The sequence below is a fragment of the Hippocampus zosterae genome, chromosome 16 (genome assembly GCF_025434085.1).
Source record: "Hippocampus zosterae strain Florida chromosome 16, ASM2543408v3, whole genome shotgun sequence".
NCBI classification, from domain to species: domain Eukaryota; kingdom Metazoa; phylum Chordata; class Actinopteri; order Syngnathiformes; family Syngnathidae; genus Hippocampus; species Hippocampus zosterae.
In genome coordinates this window covers 15,819,827-15,845,906 of record NC_067466.1, presented here as the reverse complement: position 1 = coordinate 15,845,906, position 26,080 = coordinate 15,819,827, and the positions used below count along the sequence as shown (strand labels likewise).

At 48.9% G+C, this 26,080-nt stretch overlaps 3 protein-coding genes across 5 annotated transcripts; 1 reads left to right on the top strand and 2 right to left on the bottom strand.

Moving 5' to 3' along the window:
* Positions 1–333: 333 nt before the first annotated feature.
* Positions 334–3,485, top strand: rfc3 (replication factor C (activator 1) 3). Its single transcript, XM_052047593.1, has 9 exons — positions 334–521; positions 681–818; positions 929–996; positions 1,113–1,210; positions 1,297–1,478; positions 1,634–1,770; positions 1,929–2,027; positions 2,739–2,808; positions 3,038–3,485. Exons 1-9 carry the CDS (start codon positions 435–437, stop codon positions 3,227–3,229), a joined length of 1,071 nt encoding a protein of 356 aa, XP_051903553.1. The 5' UTR covers positions 334–434; the 3' UTR covers positions 3,230–3,485.
* Positions 3,284–12,069, bottom strand: kl (klotho). Of its 3 annotated transcripts, none has more exons than XM_052047590.1 (13): positions 9,672–12,069; positions 8,523–8,953; positions 8,370–8,449; positions 8,137–8,299; positions 7,913–8,018; positions 6,972–7,118; positions 6,520–6,755; positions 6,213–6,408; positions 5,967–6,145; positions 5,248–5,355; positions 5,072–5,177; positions 4,832–4,958; positions 3,284–4,240 (listed from the first exon to the last, which is right to left on the bottom strand). In XM_052047590.1, the coding sequence occupies exons 1-13, from the start codon at positions 10,512–10,514 to the stop codon at positions 3,906–3,908; spliced, it is 3,057 nt and encodes a 1,018-aa protein (XP_051903550.1). In that variant the 5' UTR covers positions 10,515–12,069; the 3' UTR covers positions 3,284–3,905. The 3 variants fall into 3 exon arrangements, with proteins under 3 accessions (XP_051903550.1, XP_051903552.1, XP_051903551.1); XM_052047592.1 differs by having other exon boundaries at positions 6,306–6,408; XM_052047591.1 differs by having other exon boundaries at positions 6,532–6,755.
* A 421-nt stretch (positions 12,070–12,490) lies between these two features.
* pds5b (PDS5 cohesin associated factor B) lies at positions 12,491–25,428 on the bottom strand. Its single transcript, XM_052047589.1, has 35 exons — positions 25,270–25,428; positions 22,843–22,970; positions 22,566–22,769; positions 22,405–22,491; positions 22,222–22,319; positions 22,013–22,139; positions 21,485–21,565; positions 21,258–21,398; positions 20,858–20,973; positions 20,671–20,765; positions 19,954–20,099; positions 19,714–19,865; positions 19,516–19,629; positions 19,353–19,434; positions 19,229–19,277; positions 18,971–19,110; positions 18,729–18,844; positions 18,553–18,658; positions 18,233–18,393; positions 17,945–18,068; positions 17,690–17,848; positions 17,539–17,607; positions 17,091–17,227; positions 16,850–16,973; positions 16,562–16,766; positions 16,362–16,476; positions 16,151–16,283; positions 15,957–16,076; positions 15,716–15,778; positions 15,505–15,650; positions 15,341–15,413; positions 14,670–15,088; positions 14,155–14,235; positions 13,897–14,002; positions 12,491–12,743 (listed from the first exon to the last, which is right to left on the bottom strand). Exons 2-35 carry the CDS (start codon positions 22,948–22,950, stop codon positions 12,711–12,713), a joined length of 4,230 nt encoding a protein of 1,409 aa, XP_051903549.1. The 5' UTR covers positions 22,951–22,970; positions 25,270–25,428; the 3' UTR covers positions 12,491–12,710.
* Positions 25,429–26,080: the final 652 nt, after the last annotated feature.

The window sequence follows — 26,080 nt, the reverse complement described above, 5'->3', positions numbered from 1 at the left end:
CAGATGAAAGATTCGCCAGAAGAAATCGATTTCCGCGTATGAGCTGCAATCAGTGTCTTAAGTTGGCCACTCTTTTTAAATACAGTGCTGACCCCTGCTGTCCACAACTGCATTTAAGTCACTGCAAATTGGGGGAGGGAGGGAGGCATGCTTATTTACATCAAAAAAGCCAAAATTGAAACAAATACTACCCTGTGTGGCACCACAACGGAATTAAATACTGTTCCATAACACCACGGGTATTGTTCTGTATCTTGTATTCATTTATACATTTACCGATATAGCAAAAGTACCTCTGGCGTGTTGTGATTCCAATTTGACTCTTCTGGTTTTCCGTAGCTGAAGCGGAAGTCGCGGCGCGGACAACAAAACATTCCGCGGGAAGACTTTTCAACTTGCTGTCAAAGAAGCGCGTCCGCCAACGTCGCACGAAAATGAGCTTGTGGGTGGACAAATACCGACCCGCGTCCCTCGGTAAACTCGACTACCACAAAGTGCAAGCATCTCAACTCAAGAACCTGGTGAGAGTGGCGAATAGATTAACACAAGTTAAGACTTTAGCGTAATAGCTTAGCTGCTAAGATAATTCCACACGGTCGGACGCTTTAGAACAGTGTTATGACTGTTATTATTCAGCACAAACTGTACGGTACGTGTGTGTGGGGCTTTTTTTTTTTTAGGTTCAATGTGGCGACTTCCCGCACTTGCTGGTGTATGGTCCTTCAGGCGCGGGCAAGAAAACTCGCATCATGTGTCTGCTCAGGGAGCTCTACGGCGCCGGCGTGGAGAAGCTTCGCATCGAGCACCAGACCATTGTGGTGAGAAGATCAATCAATCCATTTTTTTAAAAATTTTAATTATTTTGTCCGTCCCCGAAGAAAACATCCAAGAGTGCGAGCTCACCTTTGCAGGTCGTTCTTGTTTTTAGGCTCCCTCCAAGAAGAAGATTGAGATCAACACCATCGCCAGCAACTACCACTTGGAAGTCAACGCCAGGTAATCGATTACTTTTACAGTAGATCACAAACGTTTTCATGCCATCACATTGCTCCAATGTAAAATTGAGTATAGCTTTGCATCACCCTGAGACTTGCGTGTTAATGGTCATACAGCGATGCGGGTAACCAGGACCGCGTGGTGATCCAGGAGCTGATCAAGACCATGGCTCAGTCTCAGCAGATCCAAGCCAGCACGCAGCGAGAGTTCAAAGGTGTGAGACTCTCAGGAATTGCTCGACTCCCGCAAAGCATTTGACGTCTTCTTCTGCTGCTTTTTTTTTTTTTTAAATTCACCAAGTGGTGCTGCTCACCGAGGTGGACCGCTTGACCAAGGATGCCCAGCACGCTTTGCGGCGCACCATGGAGAAATACATGGCCACCTGCCGCCTGGTGCTCTGCTCAACCTCCACCTCCAAGGTCATCGGACCAATACGCAGCCGCTGCTTGGCCGTTCGCGTTCCGCTGCCCAGTACGGAGGAGGTAACAACACGGAGACAGAGTCTGTGTCATACATGCGCTTTCTGATTGGGGATAGCTTCGCAAATAAGAAATGACGCGAGTAACTGACGCCTTCTCGTACATTGTTACCCCCTCAGAGTTAACAGGCGGGGTTGACTTTGTGCGTTTGCCCTCAGGTGTGTAACGTCCTCACGTCAGTGTGTAAGAAAGAAGGTCTCCTCCTGCCTCCCGAGTTGGCCAAGCGGATCAGCGACAAATCCGGGCGCAACCTCCGCAAAGCGCTGCTGATGTGCGAGGCCTGCAGGGTGCAGCAGTGAGTCACACAAACGATTGGCCTTCTATTTATTATTTTTTTTACGCCATTTTTTTGGTCTCATATTTATCCTTTTGTGTCTTACGTGTGTCTGACTCTGTAAGTTAACTATTATTTTACATGATGTGTCTAACATGTCTGCAACATATGATACTCAGGTACCCCTTCTCGCCGGACCAGGACGTCACAGAACCCGATTGGGAGGTGTTTCTCCGGGAAACTGCCAACTGCATTGTTAGCCAGCAGACTCCGCAGAGGTAGGAGGGGCCGCAAGTGGCGGACATTTTCTTAAACTATGAAACATGCTGCCCCTCCGATGGTCTTAAAAAAAACAACTAAATAATAAACTAGGGTAGTCCAGTGGTTAGCACGTCGGCTTGACAGTGCAGAGGTACCGGGTTCGATTCCAGCTCCGGCCTCCCTGTGTGGAGTTTGCATGTTCTCCCCGGGCCTGCGTGGGTTTTCTCCGGGTGCTCCAGTTTCCTCCCACATTTCAAAAACATGCGTGGCAGGCTGATTGAACACTCTAAATTGTCCCTAGGTGTGAGTGTGAGCGTGGATGGTTGTTCGTCTCTGTGTGCCCTGCGATTGGCTGGCAACCGATTCAGGGTGTCCCCCGCCTACTGCCCGAAGACAGCTGGGATAGGCTCCAGCACCCCCGAGACCCTAGTGAGGATCAAGCGGCTCGGAAGATGAATGAATGAATGAATGAATAAAAAACTAGCCGTCTAGCATGACAAACCCCAACATTTCATCGCAAAAGGTGATCTGATAAAGCTCGGTTATTTTGTTAGCGCATTAAATTTTAAAGCACATCTTTTTCCGTAATGAAAGGTTGCCTATTGCTGTCTTGGGCTGCTACGTCACAGACAAACTAGATTTGGCCATTGGAGGGATAGACGAAAGACTAAATGTTGAAATCATTTCGTAAACAATCCAAAGTTCAACATTCATCCCGTTTGGAGCAGATTGTTGGAGGTGCGGGGTCGTTTGTACGAGCTGCTGACTCACTGCATCCCTGCTGACATCATCATGAAGGTCGGTACCACACGTACACGCTCAAGAAAAACATGCTTTTTCTTGTGTGCGCCTTTGGAATTTTTGCCTAAATTGGCCAGAAAGCCGAGGGCGCATGGCGGAATTTCAAACTCAAGGCCCGCCACATTTATATCCGTCCCCCCGCCAGAGCTTCACATGCAAACATTTGTCTTTCGAATGAATAAATAACGAACCCTGACCCTAACAAGCTCTTCCTGGTCCTTCGCAGGGTTTGGTGAGGGAGCTTCTGAACAACTGCGACGGGCACCTGAAGCCGGAGGTGGCGCACATGGCGGCGTACTACGAGCACCGGCTGCAGCTGGGCAACAAAGCCATCTACCACCTGGAGGCCTTCACCGCCAAGTTCATGGCCGTCTACAAGAAGTTCATGGAGGACGGCCTGGACGGCATGATGTTCTGACGGGTGGACGCTGTCCACATTAAAAGGACTTATCGTTATTGACCTTCTTTGGACTTTTTATTTACCTCGACACAAATACACAACAGATGACAAACAATCACCATTGCTCATTAGCTAGTTATGCTAATCACGTTCCCTCCGAGCACCCGGGACGGTGTACACGCTCTACGTTGTGGTTGTGCAAATTTAACTGGGAGCGATTGACCTTGATGGTGAAAGTGAGTTCAAATAAATGGGAAAGGATACAAAAAAAAAATCAGTAACTTATTTGTAACTTTGCACGTCACTGCAAGTCATTGTCACTTCATTAGTACAACCCCCCAAAATAATGTTTTATTCTTGAAAATTAATTCTGACTTATTTTTTTTTCTTGGATTTTGTTTGCCGCTTTTTGGGGTACCGTAAAGTGGTACAAATTGGTCATCAATTATTTCAGTACTCTACGATATTTTCCAGCTCTTGTTCATGTAACCGGAGGTGAGTGACATTCACCCCCAACTGTAAGCTACCAATAATTGTTAAAGAGAGAATATCAAAGTCAAGTGCTTGGTGGAAACGGGCTGAATGAAAAGTGCATGAGAACACAAGAACATTACTGCAATAAAATTTTTGTTACAAAAACAAAAAGTGCTTCTAGAAGCTACTAAATGCAAAACACACGTTAGACGATCCGTCATCAGTAAGCATCTTTGTGCCTCCTGGAGGCGTAGTAGACAACGAGAACCAGCGTGATAAGCGTGGCTGAGCCCAGCAGCGTCAGGAAGCCCACCACGGGCCGCTTGGCCAGAACCCGACAGCCCGGACAGGGCCGGTCGGCGAGGGGGCACCGCTGGGCGGGCGCCCCCTGCACAGGGAAGCCGTTGTGGCGGATGATGTTACGATAATTGGCCAGCGACGCCTTCGCCACCGCCTCCTCGTGCACGTGGCCGTACAGGCCGAAGCCCGGGTCGCGTTGGTCGCTCAGGGCGTACGCAAAGTAGCCCTTCAAATTCACGCCGTCCAGGGTGAACGCTGCCGGCAAAAATCAGTCCATATTTATCCTTAAATATTCATGAGGGATGCACAATGAATGAGCCGAATACCGGCAAAAATCAGTCCATATTTATCCTTAAATATTTGTGAGGGATGCACAATGAATGAGCCGAATACCGGCAAAAATCAGTCCATATTTATCCTTAAATATTCGTGAGGGATGCACAATGAATGAGCCGAATATCCCACAAACAATCGTCGTGCCGCACCCATGATAGTCAAGTATCGCTTAACGTATTTTGACAGCTATGGATGTCAAATGTCCTTTAATTTTTTTTTTAATTTTCATGTCAAAGCAGCAATTAATTTGACCACAGCAAGACTGCAATTTCCCGACAAAATGCAAAAAAAAAAATTTCATATAACTCAATTTAGCTCCCATGTCATTTAAGGACCTAATTATGCCGGAAAAAAACTCCCTTTCGTGTCGTCAAACTGGAGAAATGAAGAGCTCAGATTGAGCGCGGCCGACCAGAGTTCAACGACTCTGACGTCAACGTGTTTATGTTTGCATCTGCGGCCAGCGAGACCTCAGTCCAGTGTAATCATTAGACGGTCGGGCGACGTCACCTTTGAGTGCCTCGTTGATGTAGTTGTACACGTAGAAGACCCTCAGGCTATCCTTGAAGCGGGCCGGGTCCTCCTGCACGCCGTTGGCCATCACGTAGACGGGCACGCGCGGGTAGTGCTCCTTGACCTGCAATTTCATTCAGGATCAGGCAAAAAAGTGGACTCTGAGGCATCAATCATGCAAACGCTCGGCCGGCCCAATTAAAGACCGCGTTGGGGGTCAAAGAGGGGTCGCCTCACCCAGTTGAGAGCCTTCCTCAGGCCCCACGGGACCACGGGGCGGGGCGACTTGATCCACGTGGTGTCGACCATGTGCTGCACTTCCAGCTCGGATATGTACGTGTACCTGCGGACGCGGCGGACGGGCATCACGCGGCGGGCAGCGGCATGCCGGTCAAACGGGCGTTTGGCCTTACGGGTCCTCCTTGGCGTGCGTCACCAGTTCAGTGCTGAAGTGACTGATGGCAAAGAAGTCGTACGTGCCCTTCACCAGCTGACGATCGTCTTTGTTGAACACCGGAAGTCTGCAACAAAACCAGCAAATTCAAGTCTTTGCGTTGCACTGTCCGTCGACGTTACAAGATTCAAATTTGGGATCAAAATCTCAAATTTGTCCTTGAAAATGAGCCTCAAATGGTCCTGGCGGACTTGACGTGTCTTTTCAGTCATCCATCCATTTTCCGAACCGCTTGATCCTCACTAGGGTCACGGGGGGTGCTGGAGCCTATCCCAGCCGTCTTCGGGCAGAAGACGGGGACACCCTGAACCGGTTGCAGGCCAATCACAGGGCACACAAGAGACTAACAACCATCCACTCTCACACTCACACCCAGGGACAATTTAGAGTGTTCAATCAGCCTGCCACGCACGTTTTTGGAATGTGGGAGGAAACCGGAGCACCCGGAGAAAACCCACGCAGGCCCGGGGAGAACATGCAAACTCCACACAGGGAGGCCGGAGCTGGAATCGAACCCGGTACCTCTGCACTGTGAAGCCCACGTGCTAACCACTGGACTACCGGGCCGCCTTTTCAGTCATCGCTACTCAAAATTCTTTTGGGGGTGTCGCCTCATCATAAACGTGCCCATCACACCCTTCTCTTCGCAGTGTCGGCCGATTTGCATTGAACGTGTACTCGAGTGAGTTGAGTTGTCGCAGCCAGCTCCTCATTCCCATGGGATAATCTCCGCTTCCAAAGATCGGCTCGGCAAACCATCCCACCCGGAAGTCTAGAACCCTCTTGGCAGGCTCCACGTCCTCGCGGCTGAAGGAGAAGGCTGGTTCCACCCAGTCCATGTGCAGGGCAAGAGACACCTGACAACGACACGCATGTGAAAACCGGAACGTTACATGCCTAGACGGCCCCGGGCGGGGCACTGACCTGACCACCCTGAGCGGGCCTGAATTCTCGGTCGTAGGCGCGCCAGGCGAGCGCGTGGGCTCGCAGCATCTGATGAGCTTCCTGGTAGCTCACCATATCATCGTTGGGCTCGTTGAGCGTGATCCACATCTTCACGTGCTCGCCCAGCTCGCGGAAGCACAAGCGCGCGTAGTCGGCAAAAAAGTCCGGAGTCTCCCTGAGCGGAACGCGACGATCATCAACTCATATCCTTGATCCGATGTGATGTGAAGCGCAGGATTTTCACATCTCTACCAACAGTGCTGCATCAGGGGAACTCGTCTGGTACCTATTGAGCCACCTGTTGGGGCTGTCGAGGGGCGCCGGTAGACTGCTGCCTTGGCGTGTGTGGTGCCACAGGGTGACCACGGGCGTGACGTTGGCGCGCAGCAGCTGGTGGCTGAAGCAGCGGTAGTAACCCAGGAGGGTGGCGTTGGGCCGCGCGACGTCGCCCGCCGGCACCAGCGCAGACCAGTTGAGGGAGAAGTGGAAGTGGCTCACACCCACTGCCTGGATTTCATCCACCTGATACAGCGAGCGGTTAGCAAGCAGTAAAAATGACGTCACACGTGCACGCTTGTCGTAGATGGCGCCGGCGAGAAACGCGGATGCGTATTTGGAACTGAGAGTCGGCGCTTGGAATTGAAGCGGATTTACACGGGACAGGAGAAGTGAACCAATGTCTTTTGTCGTCAATGGCCGCTAAAGCTTCTTGTTATAGAGTACACAGCTGCGCATCACCTGCTGTCTGATGCTAACGTAGTCGGCGCAGTGCGCGTTGCGGTGTGTAGGTGGCGCCACGTGGCCTTCCAGGCGGGTCAGCTCACCATTGTCCATGTTCCACATGTACACATTGGGGTCCGCAAACTGACTGGGAGAGCTTTCCACCTGTCCCATAAATGCAGGAAGAACAGGCATGCACAAATTACAGGGGGATGGGGATGGAGCCCTGTGGCAAATTCTGAAAATCACCACTTAAAAAGGTGTCCCTGTATACCTGCCTATCGATGCTAAAGATGGCGGCCAAGCAATTTCTCTACTAGGCAGTGGTAACGGCTGGACCAAGGTGGTGCCAAAGCACTACTTTCATATTACACAGGGCTTTGACGTGAGCATTCATTCATTCATTCATCTTCCAAGCCGCTTGATCCTCACGAGGGTCGCGGGGGGTGCTGGAGCCTATCCCAGCTGTCTTCGGGCAGTAGGCGGGGGACACCCTGAATCGGTTGCCAGCCAATCACAGGCCACACAGAGACGAACAAGCATCCACGCTCACATTCACACCTAGGGACAATTTAGAGCGTCCAATCAGCCTGCCACGCATGTTTTTGGAATGTGGGAGGAAACCGGAGCACCCGGAGAAAACCCACGCAGGCCCGGGGAGAACATGCAAACTCCACACAGGGAGGCCGGAGCTGGAATCGAACCCGGTACCTCTGCACTGTGAAGCCGATGTGCTAACCACAGGACTACCGGGCCGCCCTGACGTGAGCATAAAAACAGCAAATAGGTGTGTTTCTCATAAAACACAGTATAATTGAAGTAAAAACCAAAAAAGACTATCATAAAATGACGTATTTCGCAATAAAAACAAAACTCGCCCGCCTTGCCAAATACAACGAACAAAAGTTAATGTTCAACGCCGATTCAGGAAATGATGAACCTTTCAGTGCCCCACTGACCTGGATGGAATTGGCGGAGACCCCCCAGGCAAAGTCACACGGGAAAACTCCTTGAGCGGGTTGGTTCTCCGGAAGCTCCGGAAACCCGTTTCTCTGGATCACGTTTCTATTGGCAATATGTGAATGTTTAATGAGATGTAGTGCTGACCAAAAGAAACGATGATGACTCAGCACATCTGCCGTGCCAAGCTCTGACACACACACACACACACACACACACTTACTTGTAGAAGGTGGCCGAGGTCTTGGGCTCTCGCTTCATGTCGGGCGTATTGAAGTCGACGTAGTAAAGTCCCCGCCTGATGCTGCACTCGCGGTGCCACTCGAAGCCGTCCATCAGCGACCACGCCGTGTAGCCCACCACCTTCACGCCGTCCACGGCGATGGCTGCGGGCCGCCACCAGCCACAAATGTGTGATCATGAGACACGCAAGACGCGGCGCGTGCTGTCACTCACATTTGAGAGCCTCCGCGATGAACCTCTTCAAGTAGTACATGTGCTTGGGGTCCTGAGTCTTGGTGCTGCTTGATACGAACCTGAAAACACGTGTGGAACATGTGACGTTAATTTAATTTTTGGGCTTAGCTATCGCTCCGTCTTATCTGTTACCATCCGCTCTGCACCACGAAGATGTCGGGCCAGTTGTACTCGGCGCTGACCCAGTAGAGGAGCATTCGCAGGTCTAATTCCTCCTGCTGGCCGAACTTGAGGCTGTCGTTGACGAGCTGGAAGCTGAGGGTGGCGCCGTGAGAGAGCGCGAAGAAGTCTGCCGTGCCCCGGAGGCGTCGCCGCTCCTCGTCGCCCAGGGTCGGCAACCTGGCGCCCAGGCGGGCCTTCATGCAGGCCGGGTAGTCGCCGTCGCCGAAGAGAGGCCCGGCGAACCAGCCCAGCACGTGCTCCAGTGAGCACTGGCACTCTCGCAGGCTCTCTGCGCGCATCCGCCTCGGACGCACCCAGTGGGACGCCAGCGCTATGGACACGCGGCCACCTTGCCATCGCCGGTAGTTGCGGTCGTACGTGTGCCAGGCCGCCGCGTGAGCCTCCACGACACACAACGGTAGGGTTTTAAAGTAAAGCTGTAAGACTGGGTTGGGTCTCAAGTTTGAATACTGGTATCAAGACAGGGTTTTAAGTCTGGGTTTGAGTTTCAAACAGGTTGCAGGTTTTAAAATGAGGGTTTTAGGACTAGGTTCGGGTCTCTTTTCTGTGTTTAAAAATCGCTCTCCTTTCAAAGGACTGTTTGAAGCCTGGATGAGTGTTTCAAGATTGTGGGTTTATTACTCAGAATTCCAAATGATGGTTTTGTGTTAAAATGTCAAGACAATGTTAGGGTTTCAAACAATGGTAAGGTTTAATGCTTTTAAAAGAGGGGTAAAAACTGGGTTTGGGTTCAAATTAGTGCTTCAACATAGATTACGGTTTTAAATTAAAGTTGTCAAACAGGGTTGGGGGTTCAGAAGAACGGTAAAGGTTTCAAATTAGGTCTTGATTGGTTTGCGGTTTCAAAACCAGATTACAGTTTCAACTTTCAAACCATGGTACAAGTTTCAAAGTCGGAATTAAAGACTGAGTTAAGGCATCAATTCAGGTTTTAAACGTAGAGATTCCGCAATGAGGCAGTGTTTCAAATAAAGGTTAGTTTCATACAGGTCTCCAACTCAAAACAGCAAATTAATAATTAGGTCAATTTCAACTATTTCTAATCCGTCGATATCAATCATAAATCATCGTAACAAATTCAAAAGTGTGACGTCTGACCTTGAGAAGCACATGGGCCACCCTGTAGGGCAGGTCGGGGTCACCCTTGACGCCCGGGGCAACCACCCCGGTGCCGTAGCCGTGTCGAGCCACCACGAACGGGTTGTCGATCGTGATCCACCAGCGGACGTCGTCGCCGAACGCCCGGAAGCAGTAGTCGGCGTAGTCTCGGAACACCTCCACCATGTCCGGGTTGCTCCACCCGCCCAGCCGCTGCTGCAGCGCGTCGGGCAGGTCCCAGTGGTAAAGGGTCACCACCGGCTCCACGCGAGCCTCCTTGAGCCGGGCCAACAGTCCGCGGTAGTAGCGCACGCCCGCTTCGTTGAGGCTACCGCGCGTTCCGTTGGGGAAGATACGCGGCCACGACAGCGAGAAGCGGTAGTGGCTGACACCCAGCTGGCGAATAGCCCGCACGTCGGCCGCGGCGTTGTGGTAACTGTCGCTGCCCACGTCGCCCGTCGCCATGCGGTTGCCGTCCCGCGTGAACGTGTCCCAGATGGACGGACCCTTGCCGTCCTTGTCGAAGGCGCCTTCCACTTGGTAGGCGGCGGTGCCAACCGCCCACATGAAGCCCGGCGGGAAGGTGCCGTGCAGAAAGGCCTTGTCGCCCGGGTAAGGGAGCTTATTGAAGCGCGCCCACGTCCGAATGCCCGCGCCGGACTTGGCGGAGGCGCGCGCCGGGCAAGCGGCGAGCCATGCGGCCAGCAGCACCCAGCGACGGGCGATGACTCTCGGGGCCGAACTGCGGTGCGCCATTCCCGGGGACGAGTTGACGTTTGAGCCCCTCCAGGTGTGGCGGTGGAGGAGGCCGGGTGGAGGGGCCCAGCTCCATCGGTCAATCATTTGCAGAGCAGCTGACGAGGAGGGAAAATGTCCAGCAACGCAGGAGGTGCCTGGTGAAGCTTTTGGTTATCATTTATTATTATTACTGCATTCTTCTAATGTTTGGTGTGACACAGGTGGCGCGAGAGTCCATGAGCACATTTTGCATGGATCAAATTCAGGATGATTGGTGGCCTTTTTATGGCCATCCACAAACACGCACTTTAAAAGTATACTTTCAGACAAAACTAAAACAAGAAAAAGAGGCAATGGAAATTTTTAAATAAACATGCAGTACTTCATGTCCAGCGGCCCGGTAGTCCAGTGGTTAGCACGTCGGCTTCACAGTGCAGAGGTACCGAGTTCAATTCCAGCTCCGGCCTCCCTGTGTGGAGTTTGCATGTTCTCCCCGGGCCTGCGTGGGTTTTCTCCGGGTGCTCCGGTTTCCTCCCACATTCCAAAAAACATGCGTGGCAGGCTGATTGAACTCTCTGAAATTGTCCCTAGGTGTGATTGTGAGTGTGGATGGTTGTTCGTCTGTGTGTGCCCTGCGATTGGCTGGCAACCGATTCAGGGTGTCCCCCGCCTACTGCCCGAAGACAGCTGGGATAGGCTCCAGCACCCCCCGCGACCCTAGTGAGGATCAAGCGGTTCGGAAAATGGATGGATGGATGGATGGATGCTTCATGTCCATGTTTGGTGTGACACAGGTGGTGCAATAGGCCTCAATGGGGGACGGGGACAGGTTGTTGTTGTTGTACACCATAAGCACAATTTACTTTGATGCTATAGGTGGCGAGTGGGGGCAGCTTTGTTACTGCTTTATGTGTAACCTGAATGGTTGACTAAAAAGAGGCTGCAGACTTCCTCCGAGGATCAACAGTTCGAATTTAGATCAGCACATGAGCCGATTGGTAGCAAGTGAGGCCCGCGTTTATTACTGCTCAAGAACGGAGTAAAGACCTCTTCCACTCAAAATGAACCTGCACATTTGTACAAACCCGAACCAAAATGGGCTGTGGTTATATGTATGAGGCCATAAACTCTCCATAGAAAAGACATATTTCATGTCCCATGTATGGTGTGACGCAGGTGGTGCAAAGGGAATAGTGTCATTATGAGCATCAGTCATCCATGAGCAAATTTACAAATTTGCCATTTAGGGATGATTGGTGGCAAGTAGTGGGCAAAGAGCTGGGGTGCCATGGTCACACTCCCAACATCGTTTTCGTTGCCAAGTAACGGTAGCCTCTTCCTGACCATAAAATACACACGCACTAGCGCAGATGAGAGCTATTTGTGCGTGTTTACCCAATGGCAATAAATGACCATTAACAATTTATTACCGCTTAGCACACAGGGCAAATGGCTGACTAAAAAAAAAAAGAATTGAAATTGCAGAGCTTCACCAAGGCACGACAAACCTGCAACAAATTTTATATCATGGCATAGGTTAATTGCGTTTTGGGCCTTAACCAATAGTGGGAGTCTGTTCTTCAAGAATAAATTTAAAATAATTCATAAACCAATTAAACTTATACACTAAAAACAATTATACAATATGTATATATATATATATATATATATATATATATATATATATATATATATATATGCACACGGATATAGAGCAATAGAAATTATACAATTTCTCAAAAATGTTTTCCAGACAACTGTCACAAAATGCAACACTTAAGTCAGCTTTTGTACAGTTTTTTAATCCACGGTAAAAAAAGGTCTTATCAATGTACAGGCTGTAAACAAAAATTCATGTTTAAGAGGGGACAGCACAAAAACAGGTGAATAATTTCTTAGGAGGAGGAAGGGGGATGATGGGAGGAACACTTGTTTTTCCTTTTTTTAATAATAATAATAATAATTATAACAATAACAAGGTGAGCGCCCCCTGCAGTCAGCATCCAACATGACAAACATGAACATATGAAATGCACAAAAAAAATATTTACAAACACGTTTTTTTTCCTTTCTCCCCCCCCCCCCCCTCTGTTAAAAGTGAACGTCTAGCTAACACGCGTGGCCAACATTAACACAGCGGCAGGAACACAGGTATTAGGAAGCGGCACGTAGGACCTAGTAGTGTGCCCGTATGGGCCGGTGTAACAGTGGCGGCGAACCGTGTATGAAAAGTGGAAAAAGTTCATGTGGTTTGTCCATACTTCAGATTTCATTACTTGGCTCTCGGTCGCGCACGCCGGCTCATCTTCTTCGTCCTGCCGCCTTCTTGCGACCCTGAATGGAAAAAACAGCCCGTTAGGCCTCGGAAACGTGTCAGAAACCGTGTAAATATGGCGCTAACAAACTAGATATATCGTAAAAAAACAGTGTGTATACATTTTTGATTTTTCAACATTCAATTATAAATACATTAACATGCAAAAAAAAACCTTCAATCACAACGTACATTTGCTAAATTAATCTAAAAGTCTAGTAAACGTTAATTATATTACATAGGTCGCGCTTCTTCAGACAGGAGGCTGACATGTTTTGCCGCCATTTTTCTGCTACGGACAGTCAAAGGAGAAACTTAAGCGAACTTAGTTTCACAACATCATGACAACAGCAAGTGTAACAAATGCAATGCACTTACTTTGTAACGTGAAGGAGTACTAGAAGTCATTTGGGATGACATTTTGCTTGCACCTCAGCCGAAGAAATTGGTGGTAGGCTTGAGAAATTCTCAGAAACTCGCTGAGGCACCGTAGTGAGCGTGTTTCAAAACGCACTTTTGAGTTTAGGTCGTTGCATTCTACTAGGTCACCACTAGATGGCATTTTAACACACTGTACCTTTGAGCATTGATTCTCCCAAGTGTGGTACGTGGGCTCCCTCCAGTGGTGTGTGTGAAGAAATTACTGAATTGAATCTATAAACCATATTGTCAAAGTGGCCTCAATCTTTTTTGAACTAGCGCAGTTTTTTATGTAAGGTTCAGTCGTATTTAACTTTGAAGTAAAAGACATTTACAATTCATCATTTATTCAGGTACAGTGTGCATTGACTTTTTTGTGGAATACATTTTGAAGGATTATTTAGCTACAGTTGTGTTTGTGCTCTAGTAATATTTTAGTTTCTGTAATTTCCAAAAAGTAAGAATCCAAATGTACTGGATTCTACTTTTTTTTTTTAATTGCAACTTATTCAGAAGGTTAGTTTTAAAAGTTTTTTTTTTTTAGTATTTCATAGTATATTGTATATTTAAGAGTCTTTAGCTAACTTTTGGTGAGTATTTCATTCCTTTAAGAAGTATTTTAGCACATCCCAGGAGTGCATAAACTCTTAGGCCTCCTGTGCAACTGTATTTTAATGCTGGTCCTTGATGAGCCAAGTGGTACTGTACCGTCCTTTCCTAGCCGTGAGGGTGTGGAGTGTTTTTTTTGCAGACCTTAGGTGTAGACTCCTCCTCCTGCTGCTGCTCTTCCTCGTCCTCCTCGTCTTCCTCATCTTCAGAGTCGTCTTTGGTGGCCGCTGCCCTCGACCGCCCTCCGCGCCTGAAACAAAAAAAAAAATGCCATAATTATTATTATTTTAAAAGTGCACGCGAGCAGAGATTTTGTTTTGCCTTTTTTGGCAACGGAATTATTAGATTCATTTTTCCTCCCCAGCCCTTTAATATATAAAGATGCCCAAATTGTTGGCTTACGCTGGTTTCTTGGCAGGAGGTTGAGCCGACTTGGGCGGCCGTCCTCTCCTTTTTTGCGGCGTCGACTCGGACACATCGGAACTGTTGATAAGCGTATAAACAGACAAACATGACAGAAATGTCTTACTATCAACGTGTCGCAAACGATCTCATACACAACCACATCACCATGTTGTGACCCAAATGAAAGGTCGACTTCATGTTTCTTGCTGAACTGACTCATTTATTTTCTTACAGAAAAGTGACATTTTCTTCCGATTTGATTTTTTCATGGGTTTCAATGAGCCCAAAGTGATCATGAAGTTGAAAAAGTAAAATTTGATGCAAACACTTTATTATTGCTATATACATCACTATGTTTTATAATACACAATACTGTCAAGTAATTTTTTTTCCCAATTAAATGAAAAGGTTTGCTGAGGGTCTGGAACAGATTCATGTCATTTCAATGGGGCACAATAATTTGAGACACAAATGTTTTGACCAGCGCTAAGTGTTTGTTGGCGTCGCGTCACCTTTGCGGCCGTCGGGGCGTCCTGGCCTGTCGTCCCGCTCTGGTCTTGACTTCCACGTTTTCAGCTCCCGCGTCGTCATCTTCCTCGTTGTCCTCCATCTCCTCGTCTGGCCTCTCCTCGTCTTCTTCTTCGTCCTCATCCTCCGGAGGAGGCGCCGCCTTCTTTCGCCCCCTCTTCCCTTTGGCAGGAGCAGCGTCCTGATTAGCTGGTGCGGCCGCCTTGGGGGGCCGCCCCCTGCGTCCCTTTTTGGGCGGACTGTTTTGCTCGTCCTCGGGCCCGTTGTCCTCGTCCCCCCACTGGTCCTCGGACTCCTTTGCGGCGCTGACGGTCGGGGCTTTCTTGCGGCCGCGTTTGGGTTTCATGTCGCTGTCGTCGCTGGCCGTCAAGCCGCGCTTGCGACCGCGAGGCTTCTCGCTCTCCTGCGAGCACACCAAAAGTTGGACAAAAACTAACAGGCATCCTTTTGTTATTTCTTTCTGCTCCCATTTTACGAGTCGTTTATCTTCTGGTACCAGACAGGTGTGGTTTATTGTTGCTTTTGACACCCCACCCCCTTTTAGTTTAACCCTAGGTTGCAGGTTTCAGCCGATATTGCAACCGTTGTGGTCATTTTGTTCTCTCTTAGACTGACCCCCAACCCCAAAAAAATGTGTGGTATACGATGGTGCCACCTTGTCAGTGCTGTCTGCTCGCTTTCTGCTGAAGTCCTCGTTTTCGCTGTGGTCCATTTCAGTGCTGTCGTGCCTGAGAGGACAAAAAGAAAAAACATCACGAATGAGAAAGACAAATTTTATTTCCACGCAGCGACTTTAGTGCGCCTTTTCCCGGCTTCTACCTGGTCTTGCCGCGCTGTGGCGAGCTGGGATTGGACGAGGAGTCGTCGTTGCTAGCCGTCTCCATGCGGGACGCTTTGCTTTGAATCTGCTTGCCGGCCGATGACAGCGGTTTGTTGACGGCGCCCAGGACGTTGGCGGACTTGGGCTGAATGGAATGATACGTAAGAACAACAACAACAACAGCAGCACAATAACAAAAGACACACCAACCTTTCCTTGTGTGAAGAACAACTTCATCTCTGCTGGAAGATAATTTTTTGTGTTGCTAAAATTCTGAAACGAGACATGCGTTTACATAAGGAAAAAAAAAAGATTCAATCTCCACTGTCATTGCTATGTAAATAAAACACATTTGAATTGGCCCAATTCAGCCAAAATGGTTACATTAATGCAACTCTTGCTAATTGCTTCGTGGACTGACAGATTTTTTTTTTTTTTTGGCGGGAGCAACCTTATCAGGCTTGGTGAATAAGGTGGTGGGCAGGACGGGGTCTTTGGGTGACTCCAGGCTGTAGGTGGTGCTCTTGGACATGATGATGTGCATGGCCACGTCGCACACTGTGTACAGTTTCTGCCGCGGGAAATTGAGGGGAATCTCGTCAGCTGTAGACAAGAAGTGGGGCCCCAAGATGCGGGAACGTCTACCTCATTGGTTTTGGAGTCGGCAGGCGACTGAGCGTCCTTCGTCTGCTTAATATTCTCCACCATTTTCCTGATGAAGGCGTGGCTGTTGTTCTCGTTCTTTGCCATAATGATCTCCAGCACAAACCACAGCGCCCTGGTCGGGAAATGCAGAGATAGAATTATCTTCGATGGAACTTGGAAAATGGGCGTCTCCCTTAACAATTGGACTCACTCTTTGATGTCTTTGAGCTGCTCAATGTCCTGCACTTTGACGTAGTCCGGGTCGTGAGCCAGCAGGTGGATGGCGTACGGCACCACGTACTCCGGCAGCAGCGAGAACAGTTTGTCTGTTTCATCACAAAGCATCCAAACGTTCGCATTCCATCCGATGAATAAATTACGAATGGACCGGTCGCGCCAGGTGGTGGTTACCGCTGATGGCGGCATGCTGCTTGAGGTACTCGCGCCGTATGTTGACGTTCTTGCCCAGGCACTGGCGCGCGTGTGCCCGCCGCTCCTTGACGGGGTCCTTGGCACACAGGGCGAAGATGGCCATGTACTCCAGAGGCAGGCGCAGGCGGCACAGGCCCTGGTGCAGCTTTTGCGAGAAACCCTGACGCACTTGGTAGCACTCGTCCTGAAAAGCGCAAAAAAGACGGTCGATGAGGCTAACGGGAAAGAGGAAAGGGACGCCGATTTTGTGAAAACGAGTCGACGTACGTTAATGACGAGCGCGCACAGCTGGTATTGCTCCAGCGTGATGATCTCGTGGTAACATGGCTCCTGGGCTAACTTCAGCAGGGCGCAGGCGGCGGCCAGGCGGAGCCTCGACATGTCGGGTTTGCTGAGAATGATGCCGACAACGCGCGTAAAGAAGGATGCAGGGGGGGGGGGGGGTTGGATCCGTTTGAATCCAACTCAATGCAGATGTCAGCCGAAAAGGTCAACAAGGCGCATGTACCCCATCTTTCCTTGCTCGGTGAGATCTCCGTCGCTGTGCAAGATGGCCGTCAACATCCGCAACGTGGAGTTGCCCGACTTGCTCTGGTTGTTCTTCACGCCCAGCAGCCAGCGGACCATCAGCTTGATGCCCTGGATCTGAAACGGAACACAATTCACATCATCGATAGAGTCGTGACGGAAATAACTTTGAAAGCAAGGCGTATTAACCGAAAAGTGACTTTTTATTGTTTGTGTATCTGGAGTCATTTCTGACTTCCGCCACTCTAGGTTCCACTTCCAATACCCTAACCCCGCCCCTTGTGGTAATTATGACTAGAGCCACACCCACTATTGGACCAGCACTATATGGGGCGGGTGAAAGCTAATTTCAGCAAGACAAGAAATGCGATGTTCTTTGTTTTTATTTTGTATTTTCATAGGGTCCACGTTTATGGACTTGCGCTGACCTTGGCCATGGTCTCGGGAGAAACTTCATCATCGGGAACCCAAAGTTTGGTGGTCTTCTTACCCGGAATCTGCACAGAAAGCCATGAAAATACTTCAGGTCCATTTTCATGATGCTTTTTCATACCTCCCAAAAGGCGCCTTGACTCTTACCCTGTCGTTCATGAGCAAATCCTTTACGATGAAGTTAGCCACCAGTGACTTCAAGGGAGCGGCAAACTGCTCCGGGGCCAGCTGGGCCAGGTGACCGAGTGTGGTCAAAGGGGTGATGAGCTGCTCCAGGTTGGCCGGGTCCAGACCCTTGTGCAGCGGCTATGCACAACAGGCACACACACAAACGGTTAAGTAAAGTCCCCCCCCCCCCCCCCGCCCGTGTGTGTAACGACCCTAAGCAGAACATGGACTGACCTCAAAGATCTGTGCAAAATGCGTGTCTCTGTTGGTGAACATGGCATTGATGCAGAGGATGGCGTACTTGGCCTGGCGAGGCGGGCCCCGCCTGGCTTTGGACTGCAGGACTGGCAACAAGACACTAGAGAAGGCGGCAAGAAACGGAGGAGACAACCATGAGTGAAGGATAACTAAGAATGGGAGTCATTTGAATGGATGAAGAACATTTCCGATGAGAAAAATACAATAAAAAAAAAAAGAAAGAAAAACATGCATCAAATGCATCAAAACAAGCGTGGCACATACGACTTGATGTGCGGGTAGCTCTCCTCCATCTTGCTTCCCGTGTTCTTGAAGATCTGCAGCGCCGCCTCGGCCACCTTCTCGTCATCCATCTTCAGGCAGCCCAGCAGGGATTCAAAAGTCTCGGCCGAGTGGAAGGACACCGGGTGAGTGAAGGACAACACCTGGGAGCCACCAGAAGGCCATCACAAATCAGACTTAAGGAGTTACATGACAACGGCGTGCTGGGCGTGGCATCTGAAAATTAAAGCCACCCCCCTGCCAAGCCGCGATATCGCCTGCCATGCTCAGACTCCTAAAACGAGGAAGAACCGCTGTAATACCTTGAGCAGTTCCAGACCGGCTCTGATGGCGCCGTCTGTGGGAACGCCCTCCTCGTCGTCGTCGGCCGTCCCTTCAATGGATTTGTTGACCTGTTTAATCAGAGCGCTGACGAGAGCACAGAATTAGCCGTTGCGCTAAATTGTGCAAAAAAAACAAACGTCACTCGGCGGGGTACCTGATGGACTCGGTGTCGATGTGGACCGGAGCGATTCTCTCCAAAAGGAACTTGACCATCTCCAGGAAAGGATTGCTGGGCTGCTTGGGACTGCCCAGCTTCTTGGTGATGTCTCTCTGCATTGAAGAAGGGAAAGGAAACGAAACAAAACTGCTTGTAGTATTATGTAAACGCTTCAGAGGAGAAAATGTTACAACGTTAGAAAGAGGGACTCTTCTGAGATAAAGTGAAGAAGTACTCACCACGCACACCTCGGCCTGCTTGCAGGAGCACGAGGGGCTGACCAGCGTCTCCAGCTGGTCTCGGATCCGTTCGTCATCCTCCAGGACCTGAGCCAGCTTCTTGACAAAGTCCTGAGCCTTGCCTGGGTCTGGAAGGTTTTCTGAGAGAGAGAGAGACACACACACACGTTAGAGGCGACATATTCTGGAAATTTGTCTTTTTTTGGAGCTGTATAAAACGTTTCCTGGCACAGTGAGGAGGACAAAGCGGTTCCTTACTGGTGATGACCATGACTTTTGCGAAAACAGCCTTGCTGGACGATTCCGACTGTTAGGAGAAAAATAAACACGCTGGAAACATGTTTGACTCGAGCGCCAAATTGCAGGCTTTTGGACAGCTAACCTTGGGTTTCTTAACCAGGTCCAGCAGGTCTTTGACGTTGTGCCTCAACAGATTCTGACACTTCCACATCTCATTCAGGGCTCTGCGAGGAGAGAATCAAGGCAGGGCTCATACAAAGGAATTTCCCTAGAGGGCGTTCGGGTAGCTTTCCTGCATGACTCACTTGACGGCGTTGGTGTCCAAGGTAGCGTAGAGGTAGTAGAGACACTTCATCCTCTCTGCCGTCTCCAGGTTGTGAGGAACCATGTACTGGGCAAAGACGCGCTCCACGAGTAACCTGTGCAACACGGCGGCACAGCCAAGAAAGTGAAAGGTCGCCCCGATGCACGCGATTGGTTGACGTCCGCTCGCAAACGCACACCTGTCGTCAATACTGTTCTGGTAGTAGATGTGCAGCAGCTTGTCTTTGATCCACGAGATCTGCTTGGACGCCTCCCGCCCGCCCTCGCCCTGCAGCGAGTACTTCCTGTAGATGGATGCCAGGCCCATCATGGCCTCCTTACGTACGCGCCACTGAGAGGGGGGGCGAGCGGCAAATGCAATTGGGACGTGCAAGATCTGTTGAAAAGGCGCAGTCGGTACTCGGCTAGCGATGCCTTACCCTCTTGTCCAAGGTGCGCTCTTTGACAAAGTTGAGCAAGGCGTCGTTGACCAGAGAGAGGTCCTTCTTGGCTGCGGTGACGATGGAGACGATGACGTCGTGGCGAATGGCCTCCTCCGGGTCGTGCGAACGCACTCTTAAAAATTCTGGCAACAATGAAACCACAGGCAGAAAAACGTGAGCCAAAGCCTCCGATTTTGGCAAGCTAACGAATCGTGGCTAAAGTGTAGGAATTTGAAGGAATCCAAACTCCTGGCAGCGCCAACAAGGACGTTATTTCAAAGTGAGAAAAAGTGCAGAAAAAATAAATAAAATGCACAAACACATGATTCCGTTGCTGATTTGGTCCGTAAAACATCAGAAAATAGGGAGAAATGTTGTGATCGTTGCTTTCCAAATGAAACGCAGATTCCATAGAGGCCTACAGAAATCTGAGATTATATTCATTGCGGAAGGAGTTGGTCATTTTTTTAATTTTACAAAACGAGAAATCAATTATCAAAATATTTCTCGATTAACTTGATAATTGAACGATCGTTACATCTCGGGAATTTGTCCCAACAAAGAGCCACAAATGGAAGCAGGCAGCCAAGCCATTTTGCTTCTTGGTGGAGCACGGTGTCAAAATGCAATAACTTCACAGGTAATTTTTTTTTTTCTGCTTGTATGTCTGACGTAGTTACATTCCGCATGGAGCGGAGACTGGACGTCAGGTACCTGTGAGGTCTTTGGCCAGGTCGGGGTGGTTCATGAGGCAATGACTGGCAAACTTGACGCACTCCAGTCTGATGGGCACGTGGATGTCGTTGAACCTTCCCCCCAAGAGGGCGACACGGTGTTCATGTCAGACCGCATCATATTTCAGCAGGACAAAAAAAATCTAGAATTGGTTTGCGGGATCTACCTGCCCAAGTAGCACTGCCACAGTGGTTTATTCTGCGCCGCCAACTCAGAGTCCTTGGTGCCAAACATCTTGGCCAGCAGCTTGACCACCTGCAGCCTCTCGTCGTTGTCGTTACTCTGCACAAAAAGACAAAGAAGTCCTTTGTTGTGATGGAAACTAGAGGGAAGCGAAGTGCAATTCGCAAGGGTGGGCGGGGGGGGGGGGGGGGGGGGTGTTATCGCAGTTCTAATTTTGAGGAGACCAAGACGATTAACGAGATTTCTCCATCTGCCAGATGCCCCCCCCCCGAGACTCTGCTGGAGACTTGCTGACTGGTAGCTTTCTCGCTAACGGCAATCCCGAAACGCTGCGAACAAGTCAAACGATCGTATAAAGCCATTTTTTTTTTGTTTTCTTGTACCTTCAGCTTGAACTCGAGCTGCGGCAGCACCGAGAGCAGCAGGTGGCTGTCGATGTTGTAGAGCTCCAGGATCAAGTCGAACACGTGCTCCGACAGGTCGCTCACCGACGTCTTGCCCAGCATCAGCACCTGGTTGAAGAACTGAAGCATGCGCAAGCGTTGGCGACGGATCGACATCACGGAAAAAATAAAATTAAAAAAAAAATCTGAATTTGAATTGGTCTCACGTTGGTGATGTAAGGCTCGATGGCCTGAGCCGTCCTCTTCAGCAGCGCTTTGGCCAGGTCGTATGCTTGCTTGTTCAAATTCTGTGCGCAAATGAACAGTAAAATTGAACATCCCGTTTCGGTAATTTCCGCATCAAATGTAAGACCTCTCGAAGGCCAATTGATTGAACGTAAGGCCGCTTCAATGTAATTTAAGACAATTTAAAACCAATTTGAGACCAGGCACATTTGATTGAATTTAAGACCTTCTTAAGACTGTTTTGCTCCAATTCAAGATCTCTTTCAGGCAACTTTGACCCAATTTAAAACCCTCTTTCCAGACATGGTTGATCAAATTTTGAGATCATTCTGGCCACTTTACTCACATTTGAGACCTTTTAAAGGCCTGTTTGATGAAATTTAAGTCCTCGCTTTTACCATTGTGAAAGTGAAATCATAGTCTTTGAATGAGAGCGTAAAAAAAAAAGTCCCATGGAACACCAGTTTGCTGTGTGTGTGTGCGTGTATAGAAACGCTACACGCACACACCTTGTGGGCCGGCACCAGGTTGACGAGAACCGTGTCCAGCAGCTCCTGGGACACGGTGTCACCCTCGCAGATGATGGAGCTCATCAGGTCCACCATGTGCATGTGCACCTTCTGGTTGTGGCCGTTGCTATGGAAACAAAGGGGGAGGGGGGTTATTTATGAAAAGATGCCTGGATGAGAGGGTGGTGGGAATGGGTCTGAGGACTTACTTGATGACCTGGAAGAGCGTGCGGTACAGCTGCGTGAAGATCTCGTTGCTGTCCTCCAGCTCGAAGCAGATGTTGTATGACTTGACCCAGGCGATGTTCTGCGCAGAAAATTGCATTCCAACAAGGCGGCGCTCATTTTGTCTCCTACAATCGAGAGGTGACGCCAACAAGCTAAACGCGTACCTCCAGCAGGTAGAAGTATCTGTTGAACTGGGCGCTCTTTGTGTCCTCCAGACCTTTTAGCTGCCTGGTGATGAACATGAAAATGTCCTGCGGGCAGCGCAAAGAGAAAAAATGTAGAGGAGGTAGCAGAACGAGAGCGCGCGAACAGGATGCTCTGGTACCTTAAGCTTGTCAGGGGAGGTGTAGGGCGCCTCGGGAGCGTAGATGCGGAAAATGTCAGCCAGGCAGCACGCCACCAGCAGACGTACATCCTTGTCGGGGTGCTTGAGGAAGAAGTCGGAAGCCAGGTGCAGGGCCAGGTTCAGGTAGAGCTCCTTCTCCTCCTCGGAGTCCTGGTCCATGTCCATGAAGGTCTTCACCACCATCTGGAGGGAGATGACGATCTGAGTCGTAATGGAGTCAAATGAGACGGAAAGAGAAAAAGGCAACAGGGCTCACCTTGAGGCGGCGGACCATCTCCTCTTTGGAGATCTTGTCGGAGATCTCCTTCACCCCCGGGGGGTAGGTGACCTTCCCGTCAGTGGCTCGAGCTTTAGAGTGAGCCATCCTCTGGAGCTCTTCACTGCCTGAACACAAACACACAACAACAGCAGAGGCAGAGGCAGTTTAAAATTTGCCTCTGCCAAACACAGTACAACTAGCGGCTAGTGGACTGTTTTCAGCAGTAACGTTAAAAGTTGTCTAAAGTGGCACCAAGCCAACATAAATATCAAATACCCAACTGGATCACATCTGGATGAAACTTGGATGGATGGATGATGACATTTACTTTGCACGGTCCGTTTACACCGAGTAACTAAAACATAATTTGGATTAAACTTTCTCTCAACACACTTTGAGCCAGGCAAAACATTTTTTTTTAACATGGACGATACATTTCACATTAACATTGACAACTAACACGCAATGTGGATTAACAATTTCTCCACGTTTATATCAGATTAGATTTGAATTTTATTTGGAACGACATCAATATTCTTGCCTTGCCAGGCCACTATTGTAACTCCACTAACTCGGATTTACAGCCCTCTCACATTTATAGCACTGTTGTCAGACTGGCTGGTCATAAAACAGAACACTAAAGGGACTGAATTTATGGGACAAACCAAAATATTAAAATGACACTGATAGAAACGCTTCATTTCAAAACAAACTCACTGGATATATGGACTAAAGTATTGGAACACAGCAGGAAAACACAAACCAATAACAGAAAAAACAGCAAAGAGTGACAAGAACAAATATTCATGAAGACAGCACAAGTTTTAATAAGGGATGCTGATTCAAGTTGACAGCCCACTATCGTTTACGAAATAAAACACTACTGGCCCAGCACCGCCTTCATTCAGCAACCATGCGAGTCCAGTTTGGAAGAAGCCGCATAAGAAAATATTCCATAGCGTTATCACCAGCGACAACAGCATTTCATCACCAAGCAGGCCATCCATGTGGGCCTGACGGGGCCTTGCAGGCGGCCAGTCATGTATGAATGTGTGTGTCAAGAAGTGAATCTAAAGCTTTGTAAAGCACTTTGGTCACTTTACGGTGTAGCTAAAGCTGTGTAAGTGTATTCCACCTAACAAACCACCAAAATACACTTGTCATTTATGTAACTAGTTAGATACAAAGAATATTAATGAATGAAAACTACTAAAGCTTCAGCAAGCTTTTGTAAAAAGTGGCCACAATAATATGTGTATTTTGAAATCATTGTCTTTGTCATGGATTTAGGATGGGATGCAATACAGGACCTTATATGACTGGCCATCTCATTATTTCTAGAATTATGTTTATTTGTTTCTATGCCGCTCAGTCAAAATACGTCTTGACGCTCTGCCCGTGGCAGTCTGTCGTTTAGCCTCTTCTGTTATTCTACGTCTCACTTGGCACGAATTACAGCAGCATCATTAGACTAAAAGTGATTTACATGCAACCTCAAACGTATTTTTTTCTGATGTAGATTAAACTGACAGTTGTTTTGTAATTCTTCCTCCATGGTGCCGGTTTTAATTGGACGAATTCAAGGGGCGTCTTTACACTATAATTGTACTTTCATGCATTTTAAACATCTTAACCTGTTTTGTTCCGATGTAGATTAAATTGACACGAGTTTTGCAAATCCTCTTGAATTGTGTCGTTTTTATTTGCCCTCGCTGATTGGTTTGATAGTATTCATACACGTATAGACGTGTAAAAAAATGTTGCTGTGACAAGTCGATGTTTTAAGAATAAAGTCGCATTCTTTCTAAAAATAAACATCGCCCAATTCTGTACCATAATGGCAAAGGTAGAAAACATTAGCCTCCGTTGAGTCAATTTCCCCCGCGGTGAAGTTTATAATTCGAGAGATTCAATATATATATACATGTTAAGTAAATAAATAACCATCTTCATTTTTACGCGAGGATTCGAGTAGCCTAGGGGAGCTAATCCAGCTAGCTTGCCGTCGCTAACCGAGGAGCTAACGCGGCTAGCGGCGCCAAGCTCCGTGATGACAGAGAGGGCGGACGGACGGCCACTAACAAAAACACCCCCGCGGGTAGCCGCTACCTCCTCGCCAAAACACCACAAGACGGCCGCCGTTTCACCACCCGGGAGACTCGGTGGTACTCGCACACGACCGTCTAATATTTATTCAAGCTGAGGACCACCACGCTCAGACGAGCCACAGGCGCGAAGGTTCGGACACGGCAGCCAAGCCAGGCGGGCTGCGCTCCGGCTCACAACCACGGAAAGTGGGGCGTCTCAGCCGAGGTCTCGCCCACCTACCCTGTGTTTTTCTCCTACCTGGCGTCCGGCCACGGTGCCTCCACTGTACTTATTTATTGGAGTGAAATGCGGGCGTTTATGGTGGCGTTTCGCTACCTGTTTGTGTGGAATTGTGCGCGGTCGCCGTCCTCCTCTGCAGCGCTCTTCCCCCCTCCTGGCTCCAAAATGGCGCCAATATGCGAACGTTCACCGCACCGCATCGCCGGCTGGGCGAGCAGCGCCCCCCGCAGGCGCTCCGGAGATGTTCGCTATTAGAGCCGTGCGCGATGGCAGGGGCGTTTCTGCACCATGGAGGGTTCCCCAAATGCGTGACAATCAACTCGATCCATTCATTATCCGAACCGCAATTAAAAGAAAATAAATACAAGAGGATGGATATATTTTAATGAACAAATGACATATATTAAATGAACAACAAATAACCAACATTGAAAGCAAACTTGTAATACACTGCAAAACCCTCGTGGCTGTTAGATTTGCATTAGAATTTTGAGGATTGGAGTGAATGGATTTCAAAGTTCCTCTTCAGTTTGAATGATTAATGTATACTGTATGTGTATAATGAAACTTCAAAATCCATGTAGTAGTGCATATTCTGTCCCGCCACACTGTAACCACTGCGAATAGTAGCTCATTAGGTTTGATTGCGTGCTATTAAGATGCAATTGTATTTACAGGAGGAATATTGCTTCATTTTCATACTCTTCCACCAATTGCCGATGGCACCTGAACGCGACACCCAACCTAATTTCAAATGGATGATTCGTTCTCAACCCGGGCCCAATTTGACATCAAATTGCAGTACTGTACCTCTCTCAACTGCACGTACACAATCGTTCAGGTATATTCATGAATACTGTAGTAAATGCAGAGCCTGAATTTTGAATAGCTGTCTTTGTTTCCGGCC

Coding starts and splice junctions, on each gene's coding strand:
- rfc3 (XM_052047593.1), top strand. CDS start 435: ATGAGCTTGTGGGTGGACAAATACCGACCCGCGTCCCTCGGTAAACTC. Junction 1,479..1,633: donor CGCTGCCCAGTACGGAGGAG/GTAACAACACGG, acceptor GTTTGCCCTCAG/GTGTGTAACGTCCTCACGTC. Junction 2,809..3,037: donor CTGCTGACATCATCATGAAG/GTCGGTACCACA, acceptor GGTCCTTCGCAG/GGTTTGGTGAGGGAGCTTCT.
- pds5b (XM_052047589.1), bottom strand. CDS start 22,950: ATGGCTCACTCTAAAGCTCGAGCCACTGACGGGAAGGTCACCTACCCC. Junction 21,566..22,012: donor ACCTGGTGCCGGCCCACAAG/GTGTGTGCGTGT, acceptor ATTTGCGCACAG/AATTTGAACAAGCAAGCATA. Junction 14,003..14,154: donor CCTCCTGCCAAGAAACCAGC/GTAAGCCAACAA, acceptor TTTTTGTTTCAG/GCGCGGAGGGCGGTCGAGGG.
- kl (XM_052047590.1), bottom strand. CDS start 10,514: ATGATTGACCGATGGAGCTGGGCCCCTCCACCCGGCCTCCTCCACCGC. Junction 6,146..6,212: donor GGCCCGCTCAGGGTGGTCAG/GTCAGTGCCCCG, acceptor TGTCGTTGTCAG/GTGTCTCTTGCCCTGCACAT. Junction 5,356..5,966: donor CGACAACTCAACTCACTCGA/GTACACGTTCAA, acceptor GTTTTGTTGCAG/ACTTCCGGTGTTCAACAAAG.